The 24,802-nt window shown below is 40.3% G+C and overlaps 1 protein-coding gene across 3 annotated transcripts in view; it reads left to right on the top strand.

Moving 5' to 3' along the window:
• Nucleotides 1-24,802, top strand: part of USP42 (ubiquitin specific peptidase 42) — a 35,800-nt gene that overhangs the window by 2,601 nt on the left and 8,397 nt on the right. For all 3 annotated transcript variants that reach the window (XM_067705469.1, XM_067705471.1, XM_067705470.1), the window contains exons 2-14: nucleotides 1,648-1,897; nucleotides 3,985-4,185; nucleotides 13,287-13,397; nucleotides 15,080-15,182; nucleotides 16,105-16,172; nucleotides 16,852-16,922; nucleotides 17,793-17,875; nucleotides 20,162-20,273; nucleotides 21,208-21,348; nucleotides 21,535-21,635; nucleotides 22,747-22,900; nucleotides 23,805-24,521; nucleotides 24,640-24,734. In XM_067705469.1, the coding sequence (XP_067561570.1) occupies nucleotides 1,657-1,897; nucleotides 3,985-4,185; nucleotides 13,287-13,397; nucleotides 15,080-15,182; nucleotides 16,105-16,172; nucleotides 16,852-16,922; nucleotides 17,793-17,875; nucleotides 20,162-20,273; nucleotides 21,208-21,348; nucleotides 21,535-21,635; nucleotides 22,747-22,900; nucleotides 23,805-24,521; nucleotides 24,640-24,734 (2,198 nt within the window). In that variant the 5' untranslated portion in view covers nucleotides 1,648-1,656. The remainder of the gene's footprint in view (nucleotides 1-1,647; nucleotides 1,898-3,984; nucleotides 4,186-13,286; nucleotides 13,398-15,079; nucleotides 15,183-16,104; nucleotides 16,173-16,851; nucleotides 16,923-17,792; nucleotides 17,876-20,161; nucleotides 20,274-21,207; nucleotides 21,349-21,534; nucleotides 21,636-22,746; nucleotides 22,901-23,804; nucleotides 24,522-24,639; nucleotides 24,735-24,802) is intronic.

Raw genomic sequence — 24,802 nt, 5'->3', positions numbered from 1 at the left:
TAAATCTTTAATTTAAAATCACAACAGAATTGAGTCTTTTAAACAAACCTTATTGTGAGTAGACAGTGCATCGTAACATTTGTTGAAGTGTCACGTACATGGGTAATTATTTTACTGTGCTGAATATTTTTTAAAACAAGTTTTAAAGGCTATTCCTACTTCAGAATTTTTAAGGATTAAATGAGATACTTTATATAAAACAGTCAGCGAAAATTGGTGCTAGGAGCAAACACTGGTTACGTCCTGTCTTCACAACTGATTCATTTGTTCAACACATGTGTGGAGAGCTTTCCTTGTGCCAGGTCAGGGCATGTAAACAAGAACATGATGGAGAGCCGCAGGCAGGATGGCTGTGAGCGCTAAGGTGGAAATCTGGAAATCAGCCCGAGGGTGCCCAGGGTGCCACCAGAGCTTCCAGGAGGGGTTCTCAGACTGTCTTGGGGGAGGGGACTATCAAGGAAAGTGTCCCAGAGGAAATGAATTCTAAACGGAGAAGGTGTTCACTGGCTGGAGGTGGAAGGGTGGAGGAAGTTTGGGGAAAGAACAGCATGTGCAGAGCCTGGAGAGAGAAGACAGGACAGGACCAGGGGCACGGAGAGGCTCCTAGGGCGGCCAGTGTCCAGAGTCCGGGTGTCGGGATGCTGGGCCGGAGGCACTCGGGGCCGCCTGGAAGATCGTCTGCATAGCAGTGGCCTCTGCTAGATTTGGTTGCCGCTAGACAATATGGGAAACGTTCCTAAAGTGCTGTGTTGTGGAGTTTGGTAGAGCCCAGCCGGGAATGTTGGGCTTGGGACCTTTTCCCAGTAGTGACTAGTTTGGGTAATAGTTGCTCCATTTCGTAGACCCAGTGGATTCTGTCCAGTCTCTCATAGGTCATTATGAAAATTAAGTAAGTTAGTGTGTGTTCAGTGGGTGACACAATGCCTAGCACATAGAAAGTGCTCAGTTAGTGGTGGCCCTAAGATTTTAATAGGGTTCAGAGAGAAAATTATAATTAAGTACTTTTATAACATGTATTTGTGTTCCAGTTTGATGTAAGTAATGCCTTATGGACTTCATTTTAAAAAATCATATATGCGAAATAAATGAGCCTCTTCAAAATGTGTTTCAAAAGTGAGACTTCCTGTATTAAAAAAAGTAATATATTTCAAACAATGTCATTTTGGACTTTAAGCTTCAAATTAAAGGTAGATTTTCTTTTCATGTAGTTGAGACTTTTCCTTGAGGAATTATATATGAATTGAAGATTGAGCCAAATGTGTTAGTGCATTTCACATTCTAGGTTTAAGCAAGGGAGAGAAAAAATATAGGTACTTTGTGAATGTATAGAGTTGGAAATTGAGATACCTGATTATAAAACGAAATAGCAGATTTTCAGAGGGCATGGAATAGAATGACAAGATCTAATCAAATACTTCATTGAAGATTTTATAATTAAAAATTGTTGGCATGTTCAGATTAGCACAACAGTAAATATCCCAAGGAAATTATTACAAAGTTAAAAAATAGTGTTGCTTTTGTATTGGGGTGATTTGTTGGAAAATTAACCTAGCCGTTTTTAATTGTTTTCAAAGATCTAATGGTAGAATAAGTAGATTACTCTTCTTACCTTATGAAACAAATGTATGCTTTTCTCATCTTTTACAGAGGTGAACAATGACCACAGGTGACAAAGCTTCAGAATCTTCAGACCCATCAACCTGTCAGAACCAGCCTGGCAGTTCTGAGGCAGTCTCACCTGGAGACATGGAGGCAGGTTCTGCCAGCTGGGGTACTGTGTCTTCATTAAATGATGTTTCAAGTCATGCGCTTTCTTTAGGACCAGTACCTGGTGCTGTAGTTTATTCAAGTTCACCTGTACCTGAAAAATCAAAACCATCACCACCAAAGGATCAAGGTACTACTTTCTAGAAGAATCACTACAAGAAACTCCTGTATAAATGCTGTCAGTGGGTTGGTGGTTTCAGAGACGGGCTTATTTTGCAAGATACACTGCCACCTGAATGGCCAGCAGAGTTACATTATTTGACAGGCTTCATTTTCCTCTGCTGCTTGTTTATGATTAACATATGTATCATAGCAAGGTAAGATTATTTTTAGTTACTATGAATTTATTTGTAGTTGAATTCCTAATTTTTTGAAGGATAAACTTTGTTTTGGTGAGAATTGAGATGGGCAAGCATTTCATTAACTTGTCCGTTAACTATAGTGCCCTAAGTAAATGTCTACCTTTTAAAAATTTAAAGATTTTTTTAATGTTTTTAAAAATGGTTGCCTTTTGACAAATGAGCTCCACCCAACTTTGTTTTTGTTTGTTTAGTTTTTGCCAGTTAAAATCGTCTGTAGAAATAAAGCTCTTTGAAAGCGAGCAGATCCTGTAAATGTTACATTATGTATAAAGCCAGGTTAATGTGGTTATATTTGTTAAAACCCATGCTGATAAGTAAGACATTGACACTTTAGTTGGTACTCCTGAGACTTTCGGATTTGGAAGCTTTGAAACCTTAAGAGATTAGTTCCCACACAGAACATTGCTTGGTCTAGAATAATTTGGCTCTCACGTTGTTTTTTGTTTTGAGTCTTCCTAGTGCGTGTGATATTGTGATGTGGAGGTGGGTGGTAGGATTTGCTGAAGGTGTTTTGGGTGACGGGACATTTACATCACAAATCAAACAACGTAACTGAATGTTATACAGAGGGGTTTAAAGATCTTTATAAGCAGGGCATTCCCACAGGACATCCTCTCACAGACTCCAGCCTCCTGTCACCTTGCTGGGGCTCCTCTCTCTTCCTCAGGATTTAGTTTGTATCACCCCACCTGGCCCTTTTGGGGGCCCTTGTCACGCTCTTTGAACATCCATTTCTCCTTTCCTGATTTTGATCTCCCTTCTTCGGGAAGCTGAAGCCTGCCTTTTTGCATGCTTAAACACTCAATATTGCTATTAAAGTAGAGAACCATCCATTGGGCATCTCAATCTTTGGTAGTACTGAGGAACTGCTGAACTTTTGAAAAAACAGTCTTGCTGTGGATGATTTTTGACCTTTCCTAAATAAATTGTTTTTGAGCCTCGCCTGAGTATCATTAGCAATCTGTTTGTAAGTTTTAAAAATAGATAAGAAATTTTTAGACCATGTAGACTATACTTATGAGTATGTATAGTGATGCCTAACAGCCTGTTTCCCTGCTGGTAAATTTGGGATGACATCACTACCAACCTTTAGAATTGAGAGTATCCGACAGCTAGTGAGGACTGAGGAGGTGAGATGATGGTGAGGATGACGTGCTGCTGGGGGTACAGAACATGAGCATCCTCAGCACATATTACAGGGAATCGACTTTCCTGCACTTTTACTGTGTTGTACTTTGTTTATTTTTAAAATTATTTTAATGAAAAATTTTAAGTAGGTGCAGAAGAGAGAATAATTGTAATGAAGTCTCACTTGCCCCTCAGCCAGCTTTGATGTTTATCAGCTCCTGGCCAATTATACCTCCACCCACTTACTCCTCTCCCCACTCCCCATCATTTTAAAGCAAATCCAGGACTTTATACTTCATCTATAAATAGTTCAGTGTGTATATTTAAAGAAATCATGTCTGAAAATTAAAAGCTTTTTATATTAAAAATCCAGTCAATGTGCAGATTTCCCTGGTTGTTGTATAATTTTTTTTAACAGTTGGCTGTTGAAATCAACCTCCAAACAAGGTCTATGCTTTGCATTTGGTGAATATCTTTTAAGTTTTTTTTAATCTGTTATATGCTGCCCCCCGCTTTTTTTGTCCTTGCAGTTTGTTTATCAAAGAAACCAAATCATATAGAGTTTCCCACATTCTGGGCTCTTTCTTTTAAAATGTCCCTTTCTCCCCTGTATTTCTGGTTAGCTGGTCATAAGAATCTTGATCAGATTCAGGTTTGATGTGTTGCTATTTATTCAGCTTCGGAAGTATACAAAGCTTTCTTTTTAAATATTTGTTTATTTTTCTAGCTCTAGGTGATGGCATTGCTCCTCCAGAAAAAATTCTTTTCCCATCTGAGAAGATTTGTCTTAAGTGGCAGCAAACTCATAGAGTAGGAGCTGGGCTCCAGAATTTGGGCAATACCTGTTTTGCCAACGCAGCGCTGCAGTGTTTAACTTATACACCACCACTTGCCAACTACATGCTATCACACGAACACTCCAAGACATGTAAGTGTTCTGTATTATTTTATGTGTATAGTGTTATGGTATGCTAACCTACTTTCATTTTTTTTCTCTGAAATGAAAGTGAAGCTTTAAGCCAAGAATTTGATCATCACTAAGGAGTTGGTTTCTTCTTTTAGAAATCATGGAGGAAGACAAAGATTTACATTCAGGTCGCATAAAAAACATTTTGCACATGATTTGACCTGTAGAATTATTTTAAAAGAAACATATTTTATCAGCATTTGGCATTTCTGAAGCCCCTGCTGGCTTTCTGCACTTGCTAAAAAATGTGACTAAAAAATGTGACATAAATGTCTACTGTCAACAGCTTGGGACAAGCAGGGCTAAGAATCCCACTTCTCCTGGCATCCATCCTGTGTTGAACGCTTGATTCATTTACAGGCTTTAAGCATTAACGGAGAGGAGCCTCTTGTCACTGGTCCTCACCTCCTGGAAATTCATGCAGGACTTTCCCTTTAGTGTGTGAGAGCTCGGTTTTCAACCCAGAGGGCAGGAAGTTAGTTAACACACGTTATGTCTTTAATTAGGTGAGAGCCAACTCCGTGGTCAACTAGTGAAATTCAGAATTTAGAACATACCCGTTTTTTGAGGTTTTGACCTTCTGCATATAGTGTTGTACATACTCTTCACCCTTGATAAGTGAAATCTCCCTGTTCTTTGATCTACATTAATGTGTGTGTGTGTATGTTAGGGTGCTGGTCCTTCATTATTAGGGTGAAAAAAAAGCCCCTTGGTTTCTTTTTGAATAGCCCTTTACTTTTTTGTTTTTTTTTTTGTGGCTTGTGGGATCTTAGTTCCCCCACCAGGGATTTATTTATTTATTTATTTATTTGGCTGTGCCGAGTCTTCATTGCAGCACGCGGGATCTTTGATCTTCATTGCGGCGTGCGGGTTCTTTAGTTGTGGCATGTGGGATCTTTAGTTGAAGCATGCGAACCCTTAGTTGCAGCATGCATGTGGGATCTAGTTCCCTGACCTGGGATCAAACGGGGCCCCCTGCACTGAGAGCGTGGAGCCTTAGCCACTGGACCACCAGGGAAGTCCCCCGACCGGGGATTGAACCTGGGCCCTCGGCAGTGAAGGTGCCGTGTCCTAACCACTGGACCACCAGGGAATTCCCAAATAGTTTTTTACTTAATGGAGAATTTAGACTCACGCTTTTAAAACTTTATTCCCCCAAAGAGCAAAATTATGGTTTTAAAGAATTTGGAAAGTACAGAAAATTTTAAGGTAACCAAAAGAAAATCACCTAGAATCTCACCATCAAGAGGTGTTTCTTATGCCAGGGTTTCAAATTACAGAAGGAAGATTCTGTTTGCCCTCATTTTCTTCCTTTTTAAGTCCATAATTCATTCCCCACAGACAGCTTTCCTATCACTTTTGCACTTAATGAAAGTAGGATGTGGATGAAAACCCAGCACTGGCACCTGGACAGAGAGAGAGAGGATGGAGACAAAAATGCAGACACTCGGGGTATCCAGCATTAGGTGCCTGTCTTTTATAGGCCATTGGTAGTTTTCTCTTTCTCTCTGTTTTCTCAGCTTTATTGAGGTGTTGTTGATAAACAATAAATTGCATGTTTAAAATACACAATTTGATGCATTTTGACATTTGTGTATACCCATGAAACGATCCCCACAGTCTACATCATGGACGTACTCATTGCCCCCTAAAGAGTCTCAGTGCTCCTTTGAAATCAGCCCCTCCCGCCCTTTCCTGTCCCTCATCCCCTCCACCCCAGGCAGCCCCTGATACGCTTTCTGTTTGCTACTGATTAGTTTGTATTTTCTAGAATGTCTTCTATGTGGAATTACGCAGTATATATTTTTATATTGCCTGGCTTCTTTCACTCAGCACAGTTATTTCAGCATTATTCCATGTTGTTGCATGTATCAATAGTTAATTTTTATTGCTGAGTAGTATTCCATTGTATGGATAGATGTACCACAGTTTGATTCTCCATTCACCTATTGATGGACATTTGGGTGATTTCCCATTTTGGGCCATCACAAATTAAGCTACTATGAGGACTTCCCTGGTGGCGCAGTGGTTAAGAATCTACCTGCCAATGCAGGGGACACCGGTTCAATCCCTGGTCTGGGAAGATCCCACATGCCACGGAGCAGCTAAGCCTGTGCGTCACAACTACTGAGTCTGCGCTCTAGAGTCCATGAGCCACAACTACTGAGCCCATGTGCTGCAACTGCCAAAGCCCGCGTGCCTAGTGCTCTGCAACAAGAGAAGCCACCACAATGAGAAGCCCATGCACCGCAACGACGAGTAGCCCCCACTCGCCACAACTAGAGAAAGCCTGCACGCAGCAACGAAGACCCAACGCAGCCAAAACACAAAACAAAACAAAACAACAAATTAAGCTACCTTGAAGTCTTTGTAAGGACATGTTTTCATTTCTTGTGGGTAAATATCTAGGAGAGGAATGGCTTGGTCCTATAGTATGTGTGCGCTTAACTTTAAGTTACTTCCAAACTGTCTCCCAAAGGGATTGTGATATTTTACATTTCCACCAGCAGTGAATGAAACTTCCATTTGTTCCCTATCTCCCCTAATACTTGGCGTGGTCAGTCTTTCCAATTTTAGCCACTCTAATAGGTGTGTAGTATAATAGTATCTTACTGTGGTTTTAATTTGCATTTCCGTAATGAATAATGATGTTGAACATCTCTCCATATGGTTCTTTGCCATCTGTGTATTTGCTTTGCTCAGGCGCCTGCTCATATCTTTTGCCTGATTTAAAATTGCGTAGTTTTCTTATCGTTGAGTTTTGAGAGTTCTTTATGTATTCTGGATAGAAGCCCTTTATCAGATATGTAATTTGCAAATGTTTCCCAATCTGGAGAAAATAGTCTCCTCACACTGTCTTTCAAAGAGCATGTTTTTAGTTTTGAAGAATACTACTTCATTATTTTTCCATTGTTATCATCTGTGCTTTAGGTGTTGTATTTAAGAAATCTGCCTAACAAGAGGTTGCAAAGATTTTCCCTTTATTTTTTAGCAGTTTTATACTTTTAGTTTTTATATTTAGGTCAGTGATACATTTTGAGTTAATTTTTATTTGTGGTGTGAAGAATGGATTAAAGTTCATGTTTTTCAATATGGATATCCAGTTGTTCCAGCACTATTTGTTCAAAAGATAGCCGTTTCTCTACTGAATTGTTTTTGTACCTTTGTCAAAAATCAATTGATCAGGGCTTCCCTGGTGGCGCAGTGGTTGGGAGTCCGCCTGCCGATGCAGGGGGTGCGGGTTTGTGCCCCGGTCCGGGAAGATCCCACGTGCCGCGAAGCGGCTAGACCCGTGAGCCATGGCCGCTGAGCCTGCGCGTCGGGAGCCTGTGCTCCGCACCGGGAGAGGCCACAACAGTGAGAGGCCCGCGTACCGCAAAAACAACAACAGCAGCAGCAACAAAAATCAATTGATCATATACATACGGATCTATTTCTGGACTCTGTTTTGTTACACTGATCCACTATCTGTCTTGACACCATAGCACAGTGCCTTGTTACTATATATTTAAAAGTTTTGAAGTCAGGTAACTTTTCCAACTTTGTTCTCCTTTTTCAAAGTTGTTTTGGCCATTCTTGGTCCTTTGCATTTCCAAATGAATTTTGAAATCAGTTTGTCAATTTCTACAAAAAAGCTTCCTGAGATTTTGATTAGGATTGTGTTGAATCTGTACATCAGTTTGGGACGAATGACATCCAAACAGTATTGTCTTCTGACCCACAAACTAGGTATTTATTTAGGTTATCTTCAGTTTTTCTTAGCTGTGTTGCATAGTTTTCAGTATACAAGTACAATTTGTACATTTTTTAATCCGATTTATCCCTAAGTATTTCATATTTTTGAAAGCTATTATAAATGGTAATAGTTTTTGAATTTCGATTTTTGATTGTTCATTGTGAGAATATAGAAATGCAGTTGAACTTTGTTTATTGATCTTGTATCCTACAACTTTGCTCAGCTCCTTAATTCTAGTAGTTTTTTTAATACAATTACTTGATTGATGCCCTTATGATTACTTAGAGGCGTGTTTTTAGTTGCGAGATGATTGGGGATTTTTCGGAAATTGTCCTGTTACTGATTACCTGTTACTTTAATTCCATTGTGGTCAGAGAAGATACTTTTATTGTTTGAATCCTTTGAAACTTGAGACTTGTTTTATGCACCAGAACGTGGTCTAGCTTGTTAAATATTCCACGTGTACTTAATAAGGATGTGTATTCTGCTGTGTTGGTTGGAGTTTCTATAAATGCTGATTATGTTTAGTTACTTGATAATGTTGTTGAGGTTGTCTTTTATGTCCTTTCACTGCTTTTCTGTCTACTTGTTCTATCAAATTTTGAGAGAGGTATGTTGAAATAAAAGAAATTTTTGAATTTGTTTCTTCATTCTGTTCTATCAGTTTTGCTTCATGTATTGTGAAACTCTGTCACTTAAGGTTATTATGACCTCTTGGTGAACTGACCTATTTATAACTTATGAAATGACCCTCTTTATCCCAAATAGTATGCTTTACTCTGAAATCTGCTTTGTCTGAAATAGAGCCACTCCAGTTTTCTTATTAATGTTAGCATGGTATGTCTTTTTCCATCTTTTAACTTTTAACCTATTTGTGTTTATATTTAAAGTGGATTTCTTGTAAACAGCCTATAGTTTGTTCTTGTTTTTTAATCCAGTCTTACAGTCTCTGCCTTTTAAAATATAAATCATTTATATTTAATGAGTATTGATATGATTGGTTTTACATTTACCATCTTGCTATTTGTTTTCTAATTGTCCTGTATTCTTCGTTCCCTTTTTCATCGTTTTCTGCTTTCTTTTGGAATGAGTAATTTTATACCTCCTCTCCTTTCCTGGCATATTTTCTCTAGCTGTGTTTCCTCTTTTTAGTGGTTGCTTTAGGGTCTAGCGCACATTGTTAACTTACCATAGGTTGCATTGAGATACTATTACATTTCCTGGGTAGTATAAGGACTTTATGACAGTATACTTTCATGGTCTCTCTCTAGGCATTTGTGCTATTGTTGTCACACGTTTTATTTTTACTTAATTTGTATCCACATAATATACTGTATTATTTTGCTTTAAATAAAATTTAAAAGTTTTAAGTAGTTTGTTAAGGTTTCTTTACCAGTCTTTTATATTTACTTACTCTTTTATCATTTCCACTGCTTTTAATTCCTTTGTGTAGATCCAGACATCCATCTGGTATTTTTTCATATGCCTGGAGGAATTCCCTTAACTTTTCTTGCTGGTGACAAACTGTTTTTTTTGTTTGTTTGGTTGGTTGGTTTTCTTAATAAATTTATTTATTTATTTATTTTTGGCTGCGTTGGGTCTTCATTGCTGGGTGCGGGCTTTAGTTGCGGCGAGCAGGGGCTACTCTTCCTTGTGGTGCACGGGCTTCTCATTGTGATGGCCTCTCTTGTTACGGAGCATGGGCTCTAGGTGCGTGGGCTTCAGTAGTTGTGGCACACAGGCTCAGTAGTTGTGGCTCATGGGCTCTAGAGCGCAGGCTCAGTAGTTGTGGCGCCTGGGCTTAGTTGCTCCACGGCATGTGGGATCTTCCTGTACCAGGGGTCGAACCCGTGTCCCCTGCATTGGCAGGTGGATTCTTAAACACTGCGCCACCAGGGAAGCCCCCAAACTCTGTTTTTTGGGTTTTGTTTTACTTATTTGTTTGTTTTTTATTCTTGGTCTGAAATATTTTTATTTTGCCTTTTTTTGAAGCTAAACTTTATTTTGAGGTAATTTTAGATTTACTTGCAGTTGTAAGAAATCACACAGAGGCCTCCTATGTACCCTTACCCAGTTTCCCCCAGTGGTGACACTGTAGTTCAGTCTCACAGCCAGGATATTGATATCGATACAGTCAAGGTACAGAACATTTCCATCACTAAGGATCATGTTTCCCTTTTATAGCCAAGCCCACTTCACTCGTGTCCCCACCTCCTCCTTAATCCCTGGCAACTACTAGTTATCACTTCTATTATTTTGTCATTTCAAGAATGTTACATATGTTGAATTATATAGTAGGGATTGGCTTTTTCACTCCACATAAGTCTCTGGATATTCATTCACTTTGTTGTGTATATTAATAATTTGTTCCTTTTTATTGCTGACTAGTATTCCATGGTATGGATGGACCACAATTTGTTTAACCGCTCATCCATTAAAGGACATCTGGGTTGTTTCCAGTTTCTGGATATTATGAATAGAGCTGCTGTAAACATTAGTGTGTAGAGCATATGTGTGAACACAAGTCTTTATTTCTCTGGAATAAATGCCCAGAACTACAGTTGCTGGGTCATAAGGTAGTTGCGTGTTTAGTTTGGTAAGAAATTGCCAGGTAGTTTTCCAGAGTGGCTGACCAGTTTACGTTCCCACCAGCAGTGTATTGCGCTCCAGTGGCTCTGCATTGTTGCCAGCATTTGGTGTTTCACTATTTTTCATTTTAGCCATACGGTAATGATGAGTATAATGATATCTCATTGTAGTTTTAATTTGCATTTCCCTAATGCCTAAAGGTCTTGAACTTCTCTCCATGTGTTTATTTACCATCTGTATATATCCCCTTTGGAAAATATCTCTTTGTGTCTTTTGTTCATTTTCTATTGTGTTCTTTGTTTTTATATTGTTGTTTTGTTCTTTATATATTCTAGATATTAGGTCTTTTTCGGATGTATATTTCCAACATTTCCTGCCAGTTTGAAGCTTGTCTTTTCATCCCCTTAACAGGGTCTTTCACAGAGCAAAAGTTTTAAATTTTGGTGAAGTCCAATTTTTCCTTTTATGGATTGTGCTTTTGCTGTCAAGTATAAGATCTCTTTGCATAGCCTTTGATCCTAAAGATTTTCTCCTATTTTTTTTCCTACAAGTTCTGTAGTTTTACATTTAGGTATGTGATCCATTTTACGTTAATTTTTGTATAGCATGAGGTTTAGTTTTTCTGTCTGTGGATGTCCAGTTGCTCTAGCACCATATGTTTAAAAGGCTATCTTTCCTTCATTAATTGCTTTTGCACTTTTGTAAAAAAATCACTTGGGTGTATTTGTGTGGGTCTATCTCTGGGTCCCCTATTCTGTTCTGTTAAGGTATGTATCTGTCCCACAACACGGTTGGTCTTTGTTATTGTAGCTATGTAATAAATCTTGATATCAGGTAGAGTGAGTCCATCCACTTATTCTTTTTCAAAATTGTTTTTTTCTATTCTGGTTCCTTTGTCTTTCCATATAAATTACAGAATAATCTTGTCTATATGTACAAAAAAATCTTGTTGGGATTTTGATAGAAATTTTGTTAAACCTGTATCTCAGTTTGGGGAGAATTGACGTCTCTACTATGCTGACATTTCCAGTCTGTGGATGTGGTGTGTCTCTCCATTTACTTAGATCTTCTTTACTTTGTTTCATCAGTGTTGTGTAGTTAATCAGCATGTTTTGTTTTGTTAGATCTACACCTAATCCTTTTATTTTTTGAGGAATTATAAGCATCATTATATTTTTAATTTTGGTGTTCACATTTTTATTGCTGGTATATAAAAATACATTTGATTTTTGTATATTGACCTTACTGACTTCACTTAATATTTCTAGGCTTTTTTTTTTCTTTTGGGAGTCCTTGTATTTTTCTATGTAGAGAATCATGTCATATGCAGATAGGGACATTTTTACTTACTCCTTACTGATCTGTGTCCTTTATTCCCTTTTCTTGCCTTATTTCACTGGCTAGAACTTCCAGCAATATGTTGAATAAGAGTGCTCAGAGCTGACGTCCTTGCCTCATTTCTGATCTTAGGGGAAAAGCATTCAGTTTGATGTTAGCTGTAGGTTTTTCCTTTTTATCAAGTCAAGGAAGTTCCCCTCTATTTCTTTTTTTTTTTCCTCTTCTATTTCTGTTTTACTGATTCCCGCTTTTTATCTTGAATGAGTGATTTTTGTCAATAGCTTTTTCTGTGTCAAATTGATATGATCATGTGAATTTCTTCTTCAGCTTATTAATATAGTGGATTACACTGGTAGATTTTCCAGTACTGAGTCATCTTTGTATCTCTGGAATAAACTCCGTTTGGTCATGATGTTTATTTTTATATTTTGCTGAATTTTTGTTAAGGATTTTTACATGTGTTCACGAGATATGTCGCTCTTTAATCTTCTGTTTTTGTACCACCTTTGTGTGGTTTTGGTATCAGGGTAATACTAGCTTTATAAAATGAATTTGGGATATGTTAACTCCTGTTTTTCGGAAGAGATTGTGTAGAATTGATGTAAATTCTTATTTAGTGTAGAATCCATCAGGGAAACTATCTTGGCCTGGAGATTTCTATTCTGGGAGTTTTAAAATTGCAAATTTAATTTCCTTAATAAGTATAGCGCTATTGCAATTATTTTATATTGGGTGGGTTGTGGTAGTTCACTTCTTTTGAGGAATTGGTCCATTTTTCCAAAGTTGTCAAATTTATGTGTGTGAAGTTATTTATAGTATTCCCTTGTTATCCTTTTGATGTCTGCAGGGTTGATATCCTTGTTTTTGCTTCTGATATTGGTATTACTGTAAATTTCCCTTGCAACACTGCTTTAGCTGTGTCCCAAAACTTTTTTTTTAATTAATTAATTAATGTATTTATTTATGGCTGCGTTGGTTCTTCGTTGCTGCGCACGGGCTTTCTCTAGTTGTGGTGAGTGGGGGCTACTCTTTGTTGTGGTGTGCGGACTTCTCATTGCAGTGGCTTGTGTTTTTTGCAGATCACAGGCTCTAGGCACGCGGGCTTCAGTAGTTGTAGCATGCGGGCTCAGTAGTTGTGGCTCGTGGGCTCTAGAGCGCAAGCTCAGTAGTTGTGGCGCACAGGCTTAGTTGCTCCGCAGCATGTGGGATCTTCCCGGACCAGGGCTCAAACCCAGGCCCCCTGTATTGGGAGTGTGGAGTCTTAACCACTGCGCCACCAGGGAAGTCCTGTAACTGTTATTCTTATTTCAGGAGTGTGCCCGTTATTTATAATACCCCTTGATGTATATATAGAGTCATATTTTGCTAATTTGGAGGATTATCATCTGTTATCTTTCAGGTCATGCAGAAGGATTTTGTATGATGTGTACAATGCAGGCTCATATCACACAAGTGCTGAACCATCCTGGGGATGTTATTAAACCGATGTTTGTCATTAATGAGATGCGGCGTAAGTATCCTCTATAGTAGTTTATATTAGTATTTGTTAGCTAATTGGTCTTAATGGTCTAACTGGTAGATGATGAGCTCCTTGTGTATTACAACAAACAGCTTATTGTATATGTATATGTCTTTAATGAATAACAGGTTTTTAGTAAACTATTTACTATATAAACACATTTTGAAACCTAAAGTAAAAGATGACAATATAGTAAAGAAGGTGGTATTCAGTTTAATATATAAACACATTAAAAATTTTTAAAAACTCAATTTATTAATAAAATCATTGATAAGTTTTACAGTGTTTTTCTCAGATATTTGGATTTCTATGCTAATACTAACTCTAATATTGTCCCGCAGGTTTCTTTAGTTTTCAGTTAGTTTTAATTCAATGAATGAGTAGTACACTATACATAGTGATGGGAATTATCAAAATAAAGTTAATTATACTTTTAAAGAAAATTTTATACTCATAACTTAGCAAATTTGTGGGTAAATTTCACTTTTTCTATACAATTTTTAAATGACTTTAAAATTTCCTCTTGAATTGTAATGATCCTGATAGGTCACATGAAATATTTTTATGCACTTTCTGTATGTTTTTTGCAGTAAGCTTTTACATCATCTTAATTAACTGAGTTGGAATAAAAAATGCTTGCGAATAAAACAAAAACCTAACTCTTACTCTGCTGTCTAGCTGGGTAATTATAGGGGTGGATAATTACACAGTGACAATTTATAATCTTTTTGCCTAAAAAGCTGCTGAAGATAAAGAGGTGTTATATTGGCCCTTGGTACTATTAACAGGCCAGAGTAGACAATGCAAAAATTTTTTAAACATTATAGGATCCCGGCAGAATTTTAGCCAGGGGTGATTTTGTTTGTTTAATTACGTGTATATATTACACACACACACACACACACACACACACACACACACACACACACACATACACATACGGCAGGCATGTCTAATATTTTTAAACTTAGTCTTTAAGAGAATGTCATTGTGTGTATATACATACATCCATGAACATACACCGCCTGCTAACTCCAAACATATATGGTTGAATAATGAAATTGTCATTTTTGTAGGTCAGAACTGGTAGAATATTGGCAATTTCATATGATTCAAGTTAATATATATTTATATATATTCATACACATTAAAATTCTATGTATATTGTTTATACTTTTGTGTTGTTTTTCATTATTATGTAATTTTGTCTTGCGGCTGTTTAGTCAATTAGAAATAGGACCAAGGTGATACTCAGTGGAGAATATAGTGTGTTCTCTAGGTTATTGGGATAGAATTTAGATAGGTTCACACATTTATGTTTTACATGGATTCTCTCAGGGAGATCTAGGGCCAGATTTAAGATGTGTGCACTGACATAACATTTGGGACAAATTTTTGAAACAGTACAGCCAAAGTTGAATTTATTCAGGTATCATTTTATTGCTGAAGACATAGAGTCTCTGGGCTCTCAGCAACTCTAGCCCATGTGGACTTTTAATGGTCTAAAGGGCCTGTCCTAGCTGTTCTCAGGGGAGCTTATTAATGCTGTTTCCTCATAAAATAATTATCGGGTATTTTCTAACCAACGTATTGACATAAGATGTAACTTTTGGGGGAGTACAGCCCCGCATGTCACGTGATGATAAAGCTGTGTCTTTACTCGAACTTTATAGGCATAGCTAGGCACTTCCGCTTTGGAAGCCAAGAAGATGCCCATGAATTCCTTCAGCACACTGTTGATGCTATGCAAAAAGCATGCTTGAATGGCAGCAACAAGTGAGTACACACAGCATCCGTCAACCCCCATTCCCACCCCCCGCCTACCTCGCTGGCTCACCAGAACTCAGTCTAGCCTTTTACGATGGGTGTGCAGAGCTCTCTTTCGGCCTCAACTTTTGACTTTGCGCTGCCTCTTCCTCCAGTGATTGGCATTATTTTCAAATGGTTGAAATTTTAAAAGGTGTGCTTACTATAATAATTTGGATTTAATTACAGATGTCAGGACATGAATATTGGTCTTGACATGATTTAATTTCTGGGTATCATCATCCCTCTGCAGGTCAAAACTAACCACTTCTCCTTTCTTGTGCCAACGTTTTCTGAGTTGATCTCTAGACTTTAAAATCTGTATTTGTTCCCTGTGTCTTTCTCATTCTGGTCACTTACCAGTTTCTGCAGTTTCTTCTTTAAAATCTAAATGTGGGCTCAAGAGGAAGATTGGAGAAACAATTAGATAACAAGTCCTAACCCACTTGTATTGCCTCAACACACCCAGCAAGTCTCCCATTCCCTTCCCACTGCCATCAGCACTGCCTCGCCCAGGCTATCCTTGTCAGTATGACAGTAGCTGCAGAACAGGGGAGAATGCTCTGTGTTCCCTGCCTTCGCCGGCAAGTCCTCACACTCGGTGTCACAGTCCTGCTTTAGGGTGACTTCCTCTTACTACTTGCTTCAGGGCCAGATTCCTGACTTAATTTTGAAGTCCCTTCTTAATACCAGGCTACCTCTTTTCCTGCCTCACCCCAAACCCTCACTGTGTTCTGATGAGGCAAGGCTATTCTCTGGCTGTCACACATACTGTGCAGCTCTGCTGTTTGAATTCTCGTTCTTTTATAGATGTACATGCTTTTAAAATCTGGTTATAGCCTCTGTCGTTCTTGTAGAACCCTTCTCTCATTTTACTGTTTGACTTTTTCAGATTAGACAGACACACCCAGGCCACCACACTCGTTTGCCAGATATTTGGAGGATACCTAAGATCTAGAGGTAAACTTCTGTTTAAAGGTTGATGAGTGTGATACAGTATGTGGTTTAAAAAATGCAAAGGATAGGAAAGGGTTAATAATGGAAAGTGTATCTCCCTTCCGGCGCAGACTCCCATCCCCCATCCTCAGAGGCAGCCCCTGTCCCATTCCAGTAGTTTCCTGTGCATGAGCAGACTGGCTTCTTTTCACATTGGAAACCTTTTTACATTTCAGCACATATAGGTCTAACAGAGTCTTTCGCAGTTGCAGTAGTATTCCATTTATTTTAGTTCCCTATCAGGGAATTTTTAGATTGTTTCTAATTTTTGTTGTTGTTGTTACCATCAGTGCTTCATTGAACATCCCTGTATACACATGCCTTTATGTCCATGTAAAAGTGTATATACACAGGATAATTTTTTAGAATCTCCTTATCAAAGGGTGTGTTTATTTTGAACTTTGGCTCTGCCGTGTCCCTCTTCCGAGAGCCGATGCCAGTTTCCACTCCAGCCAGCGGCGAGTGTGCATCACATTAGTGCCTCTCACTGTGCAGTGGTAAATGGTTTGCCCAATGTGATAGCGAAGAAAGTACCTTGTGTGTTTTATTTTGTGATAGTATTTATATGTTCTGTCATTTCAGTAGTTGGTATTGCCATGCTGATTATACTTGGCTTATCCTTTGCATTTTCTTTTTATTTCAGTCAAATGTTTAAATTGCAAAGGTGTGTCAGATACTTTTGATCCATATCTCGACATAACATTGGAAATAAAGGTAAGTTTGATAGTTGTTGTGGTGGTGAAGTTAAAAAAAGTCAGTCATACTTTATGTATGTATAGTTCACTTATAATTTAGACTACACTTGTTAGAGAATATAAATTGAAAATTTTAATAGGCTAGGACTTTATTTAGAGGAGATTATTTAAGCTTTGTATTAGGCATCATAAAAAACTTAAAACGTTTAATAATTTTATCACCCTTTGACTTTTCACTTAATCTTAATAAAACCAGATTCTGATGCCTATATTAGCCAAATTTAGGTGGTGGTTATTCTTTAGGTGCTGTTTTGCTTCTTGCATTTTCTAAACTCCTATTTTTTGTTGTCTTAAGCTTTTGTTTTTCTGATTACAAGTGTAATACACACTAGTGACAAAAATGAGAAACATTGCAGAGACGTTGAGATCCTATCCCTCAGAATGTACTCTTGTTAACAGCTTGATATAAACTGCTTGCAGAGTATTTGTTTACTGTTTATAAAAATGGGTGCATACCTTCAGTCTGTCTGGCCACTTCCTGTCTTCACTGCATTTTGCTTGGGCTTCTGTGTGTTGTGCTTCAGCCGATTCACATGCCTGACTCCTTGCTGGTAGATGCTTCATTCGTTTCCAGCTTTACACTATTTTAAATAATGCTGCAGCAAGCAAGCTCTTCACATATTTTTGCTGACTTTAATCTGCTCTTTTTTTTAATGGGAGGGGAAATAGCTTGGTGTGTACATGTATTAATATAAAACTGAACGTCATAATGAAAGATTTTCTTTTTACATAAAAATTCACGTTTGCTTTTATACTTTCGAGTCATCTCTTTTCTTTTTCCTAACAAGCGGCAATGAGTGGTAATGTGGTGTTGGTGCTCTGTCCCCAGGCTGCTCAGAGCGTTAATAAGGCATTGGAGCAGTTTGTGAAGCCGGAACAGCTCGATGGAGAAAACTCGTACAAGTGCAGCAAGTATGACGGGTGACGCTGGAGGCCGCATGGGGGGCGGGGAGGCTTGGTTTGAAAGCGTTCGGTGCGTCTGCGTAACCCAGGGCTAGATTCCCGTTACCGTCTGGGAAGACCCTGGGTCTCTCTTTCCCAAGGGCCAGGGCACTCTGTGTCTCAGTGTTTACACTCTGCAGAGAAGTGCACTGAAGAATGGGAGATGGGGCCTCGCTCCTGGGGAGGTGGGTGGGAATGGAGAGGTAAGGTCAGTGCTGCTGCGTGTGAAGCTTGGCTGCGGCAGTGTGCGTGTCGAGCAGCATCTACATGGACTCCCCTGTGTGAAAGGGTTGGGGTGGATGGGGAGTCACTTTCTCCCAGAGCAGTTCAGGGTCTCTCTTAACTGCTGGCTGTCTCCCAGGATTTGGGGCAGTATCTGCTAGAAACCTCGAATTTAAGTTATTCTTTAATGTTTCCCCAGCAAGTCAAGAGAGCCTATTTTTTTAAAGGGGGGCAGTGTCTTTTTCTTTCTTTCTTTCTTTCTTCCTTTCTTTCTTTCTTTCTTCCTTCCTTCCCTTTCCTTTCTTCCTTTCCTTTCTTTCTTTCTTTCTTTCTTTTTCTTTCTTTCTTTCTTTCTTTCTTTCTTCCTCCTTCCTTCCTTTTTCTTTCCTTCCTTCCTTCCTTTTCTTTCCTTCCTTCCTTCTTTCTTTCCTTCTTTCTTTCTTTCCTCCCTTTCCTTCTTTCTTTCTTTAAAGATTTATTCATTATTTATTTATTTAATTTATTTTTCGCTGTGTTGGGTCTTAGTTGCGGCATGCAGGATCTTTCATTGCAGCTCACAGGCTTCTCTCTAGTTGTGGCGTGTGGGTTTTCTCTAGCTGTGGCACACAGGCTCCAGGGCACGTGGGCTCCATAGTTGTGGCATGCAGGTTCCAGAGTGTATGAACTCTGTAGTTTGCGGCACGCGGGCTTTCTAGTTGAGGCATGCGAGCTCAGTAGTTGTGGCGCGCGGGCTTAGTTGCCCTGCAGCATGTGGGATCTTAGTTCCCTGGCCAGGGATCGAACCCTCGTGCCCTGCATTGCAAGGCGGATTCTTTACCACTGGACCACCAGGGAAGTCCCAAGAGAGCCTATTTTAAGAAAGCCCTGTTTCATATGTTCTAAGTAGATTTTCATTTTAAGTAAGGTAATACAGGTAAGCGTTGTTATTGAATATAAGCAGACCTCAGGGATATCGCAGGTTTGGTTCCAGACCACCACAATAAAGCAAATCTTACAATAAAGTGAATCACATGAATTTTTTCATTTCCCAGTGCATAGAAAAGTTATGTCTATGCTATACTGTAGTCTAAGTGTGTAATAACATTATGTCTAAAAAACAATGTACAGACCTTCACTTAAAAATACTTACTGTTAAAAAATGCCAAAATAACTAGAATAGTAACATCAAAGATCACTGATCGGGCTTCCCTGGTGGCGCAGTGGTTGGGAGTCCGCCTGCCGGTGCAGGGGACGCGGGTTTGTGCCCTGGTCCAGGAAGATCCCACATGCCGCGGAATGGCTGGGCCCGTGAGCCATGGCCGCTGAGCCTGTGCCTCCGGAGCCTGTGCTCCGCATCGGGAGAGGCCACAACAGTGAGAGGCCCGCGTACCGCAAAAAAAAAAAAAAAAGTCACTGATCACAGGTCACCATAACAAATATAATAATAATGAAAAAGCTTGAAATATTGCAAGAATTACCGAAATGTGACACAGAGACACGAAGTAAGCAAATGCTTTTGGAAAAACGATGCCAGTAGACTTGCTCCATGCAGGGTTGCCACAGACCTTCAGTTTGTGAAAAATGGAATATCTGCAGAGGGTAATAACATGAGGTGTGCCTGGGTTCATTTTGTTGGGGGAGACGGCTCCCTTTCCTCCCACGACCATAGGGATTTCTCCTTTGTTTTAAACTTCATGGACATTTCTAGTCTTTACTTTCTTCCTTTTGTATCTGGGCTTAGTTTTCACAGTATTATACCAGCCAGTTTTTCAGTTTGTTTTCCATTGAGAGAAACTTATATTAATCTAATTTTTAAAATACCAGTGACCTGTCATACCTGACATTTCAGAACTGTCCTTTTTCTTTCATGCTAATTAAGCAGTTTCCCCCATACTTTAAATTTTAATATTTTCACTGTTGTTTGAAAAGGGTGGTATTTCTCATCTCATAGCCTTCTTTTGGAAACTTAATTTAGAATGTTTCAGAGGAATAACAAGGGAAAGATTAAAAAAAAAACATATTAATCTTAAACATCTGTTTCTGTTTTTTTCCAAGGTGTAAAAATATGGTTCCAGCTTCGAAGAGGTTCACTATACACAGATCTTCTAATGTTCTCACACTTTCTCTGAAACGTTTTGCAAATTTTACTGGTGGAAAAATTGCTAAGGTATGTAGATAATATTATTATTATTATTTTTTTTTTTTTAACATCTTTATTGGGGTATAATTGCTTTACAATGGTGTGTTAGTTTCTCCTTTATAACAAAGTGAATCAGTTATACATACACATATGTTCCCATATGTCTTCCCTTGTAGATAATATTATTAATAACCGTTTATGTTTAGCCTTTCAGGGCTTAAGTGTCAGTAACTAAATTGAACCGTTTTATTATCTGATTTTCTAAGTTCTTCCAGCACTTGGTAGTAGAAAAAAAATGTCGAAGAATTGAGCTAGTAGTTTGGTATGTGTGTTTATGAGCGTATGTGTTTTTTCTGTATCCTTTAGCTGGCTAGACTTTCTGAAGATAAATTGATGATTATTATCTTCATTTGGGCTTCACAGTCAGTGCAGGTGACGAGTGGCTGCAGGGAGTGAGCTTGTGTCATTTGAATCCAAAGAGGGTTCCCAGTCACATCCTGCCATTCTTTCGTCAGAGCTTATTTTTATTCATTTGTTTTCTGACTGGTAGTATACTGAATTTTCCCATCGTCTTCCCACTTTCTGAAGATTGAAAGTGGTCAGAAATCTAGTAACATGCAAAAGAAATCTGTTCCCGAACTGTTAAAAATAAAAATAAGACTGTCTGGACGCTCAAATCCAGGTTGTGATTGTTACTGTCTCCTTCGATGGACTTGGAGAATTCACTTACTGTGGATCCTTACTTGTTTAAAGGAAATAAAGAATACAGTGGGATTGCATTAAACACACTGAGGTTCAGGTGTGCTCCAGGTTGATTCTGTCTTTTGAAACGAGGTTCAGTGTGCTGGTTTTCTGCCAGAACGCAGGGCACAGTGCTCTGGGGTCTCCTGTGCCCGTGCACATGGGATGACCTGCACCTTCAGAAATGACGTTCCTTTTTCCTCTTTCCATTCCTGTGTAGGATGTGAAATACCCTGAGTATCTTGATATTCGACCGTATATGTCTCAGCCGAACGGAGAACCGATCATTTATGATTTGTATGCAGTACTGGTACACACTGGTTTTAATTGCCATGCTGGCCATTACTTCTGCTACATAAAAGTAAGCTCTGTGGATTTTGCTAATAACTATTTTTACAATACACTGGAAGACAGCCCTGGCATTTTGGGGAGGAAAGGTGGGGCTCTTACAGGTAAAATGTGAAAGCCCATTTTCCTTACATCTCTGGATTGGTGTTCCCTATTTACCTAATTGTATCTAATATCTCTTTTATTGGCTGTTTTGCAGGCTAGCAATGACCTCTGGTACCAAATGAATGACTCCATCGTATCTATCAGTGATATTAGATCGGTACTCAGTCAACAAGCTTATGTTCTCTTTTATATCAGGTATTGTCAGGAAAGCAAATTTTCATCTTTTCTGTTATGTCATCTCTCTTCCTCTCATCAACATATTTAAATTCAATATTGTTTGTTTAAACAGCATCTCGATGGTGGGGAGAGTAAGGAAGGTGGTATTCAGTGTGGATCATGAGTTTGCTTTAGCTCCCAGCTCTTTGGCAGGTTAATAAAGAAACGTGCAGAAGAAAGGGAAGGTGGCAGTCTCAGAGGGTGGGCTTCTGCTGCTGCTGGCAAACCGGGTGGGCCAGCGGGCCTGGGAGGCAGTGAGCGGAGGCCTGGAGAAGGGGACTCTTGAGTACCTGGGTGTGGTCACCTCTCAACCACTGAGCACAGGCAGCCAGCCACCTCCCTGGGCCAGGCCTGGGCCAGCACCAGCACCCCTGCTGCTGCTGGATATTCTGACTTGCTAGTTCCATTTCTGGAAATGTAGGGCCTTGGAACAATCTGATGTGTGCTCCAGTGCATTCATTTGTCGTAGCTGGAAATTAAGAACATCATGAAATTTCCATCAATAGCAGAAGATCATATAAATTATAGCATATCCATATGATGAAACAATGCAGCTGTTAAAAGTGATTTTTATAAAGCTTTTTAAAATGATATGAGAGAGTGCTCCACATAAGGAGGATAAGCAGTTTGAAATTTTACACACTGATACTGAAGAAATCAGTACAGGCTAAAGCCTGGAGGAAAATCCACTAAATCTGAATAGTAGACGCCTCAAAGCAGTGAGGGGAGGCAAAGGGTTTTTGTTTGTTTCTAACTTTTCAGGATATTACAGATTTTTCTACAATGGTATGTATTTATAATTAGAAAAATAGAAATAAAAAAGAAAAGAAAAATAGCTTTCAAAAAATTAAAAAGTAAAGAACAGTAGCTTTCAGATAGTGGCATCCTCAGAATACACAGTTCACAATACCATTTGCCCAGTGACCTGTTATCTCCCGATCTGAGCACCCGGCGTTGGCCTGGACTTGATGGGGACCCTGCGTGTAGCTCTGCGCATCATGTCACCTGTTACCTGAGGGTGGGGTGTACGTGAGTCTCTTTTGGGGAGATGTCCCATATCACCTTGAGCACTGTCACTCTCTGTCCCCAGGTCCCACGATGTGAAAATAGGAGGTGAACTTACTCATTCCGCCCATAGCCCTGGCCAGTCCTCTCCCCAGCCGGTGATCAGCCAGCGGGTTGTCAGCAGCACACAGGCAGCATCCGGGTTCATCGGACCACAGCTTCCTTCTCACATGATGAAGGTAACGTTCCACGGGTAGAATGTCATCTTTATGTTCATCTTTCCAGCCCTCTAGTTAACACTGCAGTGGTTGTCATGACCTCATCTACAACTGAATTTCTTGTCCAAAGAGTTTATTCAAGCTGTTGATTATATTTCAAATATACAGAACATCTCCAAGTATGAACGTAATGACCAAGAAGAAAGTCTGGTGTAAGTCTATTTAGACGCTAGAGATTTTAGCTCCCGCCTTGGACTCCCGTTCACTTAATGGGTTAAATATTTGGGGATTCTTGATCAATGCTGGCCTCCAGGAAAGTGATGCTTTTACAGAAAGAACACTTCAGTCGTATCCGTTTAGCCCTTTCAGGAGTTTGGCATTTTCTCTGTGCCGTCCGGCTGGGTCTGATCACACTCCCTCATGGCTTCTCAGGGGGAATGGAAGGTATGCCTGGTTCGTGTGAAGCTCTGAGTCCTCAGTGGAGGCCTGGCTTTTTGCTTGACGTAGGTGTTGAGATTGTGGACATGTTGGACTTGTTGGAATAGCCTGTATACACCTTGGGATAATCCTTTCACCTGTGCCATAGTGTCATAACAGCCTTCAGTTTGATAGGGAGTCACAGATTCAGTGCCTTAGGGAGCTGGACAGGCAGCAGGTCCTGCCCTGGGCTCTGCCTGAGTGAGACCTCAGGACACGGCCAACTGGAGAGCACATGCCCTGTGTGGAGGGGCCACTGCTGTTGCTTTTTCCAGAAAGGTTTGTGGTGGGCAGGCCCGCAGGAGAGGGGGAGGGCTTTCTAGGTGCGTGAAACTTGTTATTCACAAAAGAAAAAGATAACCGAAGTGGGAGAGGCCCACGGCCTCAGGTTTCTGAGTCTGCGACTGTTTCCGGAGCTCTCACCTGGCTGTGGTCTGCTTGTTTCCAGAACCCACCTCATCTAAACGGGACAGGACCCTTGAAGGAGATGCCGAGCAGCTCCATGGCAAGTCCTAACGGGAATTCCAGTGTCAGTAGGACTGGCCCTGTTAACGCCTCGACATCTGTTCAGGACTGGCCGGTTAACAGGCCCTCAGCTATTCCAGAACATCCCAAGAAACAGAAAATCACGATCAGTATTCACAGCAAGTTACCTGTGCAGAAAATGCAGCCACAGCCTACTCTCCACAGCAGCTCTTCGGAGAGCGCTAACAAGCCCACCCCCTCCTCTACCATTACGACTTCTGCTGCAATACAGTCTACCTCGAGTGCCCCCGTGATGCCCGCGTCTAGTAAGGTAACGAAGCAGATCGCCCTGAGGGAGTCCTGCCCTGAGCCTGTGACGAACGGCAGGTCCAAGCTGAGCTCCGGCGTGCTGGTCCCCTACGGCGCCGAGTCGTCCGAAGAGTCCGACGAGGAGGCGAAGGGCCTCGGCAAGGAGAACAGTCTCCGTCCCGCCGAGAGCGCGCGCGCCCCTGCTCCGCTTGCCGAAGATGTCGGGGCCTCTCCGCACGAGCTCCGAGAGCCCGTGGCTCTAAATGGTGCTACCAGTACGGACAGTGACCCGAAAGAAAACAGCCTACCCTCGGGTGCTGCCAGCTGCCACGTCCAGCCTGCCCTACACTCAGAAAACCCCTTTTCTAAGGCAAACAGTCTCCCTGGGAAGGTGAGTGCGCATCGGCCGGGGCTGGGGCGGCCTTTGCTTCCACCCTTGTGTCCGCGGGTCACGTGGCTGGGTTTCAGGTGGCCCCCAGAGTTGAAATCTCTCTGTTTTTTTATGGTAGTTGATGCCTGCTCCTTTGCCACTTCTCCCAGAAGACAAAATCTTAGAGACCTTCAAACTCGGCAGCAAAGGGAAAGGCTCCACAGATGAGATGAGGTAGGATACGGTCCCAAGGCCGTGGGACGCGGGCCGGGGAGTCACAGCAGGGCCTGTGGGTGCGGCCG

The sequence above is a fragment of the Pseudorca crassidens genome, chromosome 15 (assembly GCF_039906515.1).
Source record: "Pseudorca crassidens isolate mPseCra1 chromosome 15, mPseCra1.hap1, whole genome shotgun sequence".
NCBI classification, from domain to species: Eukaryota; Metazoa; Chordata; class Mammalia; order Artiodactyla; family Delphinidae; genus Pseudorca; species Pseudorca crassidens.
The sequence above is the reverse complement of the archived record's forward strand: the minus strand, read 5'-3'. Positions and strand labels throughout refer to the sequence as shown.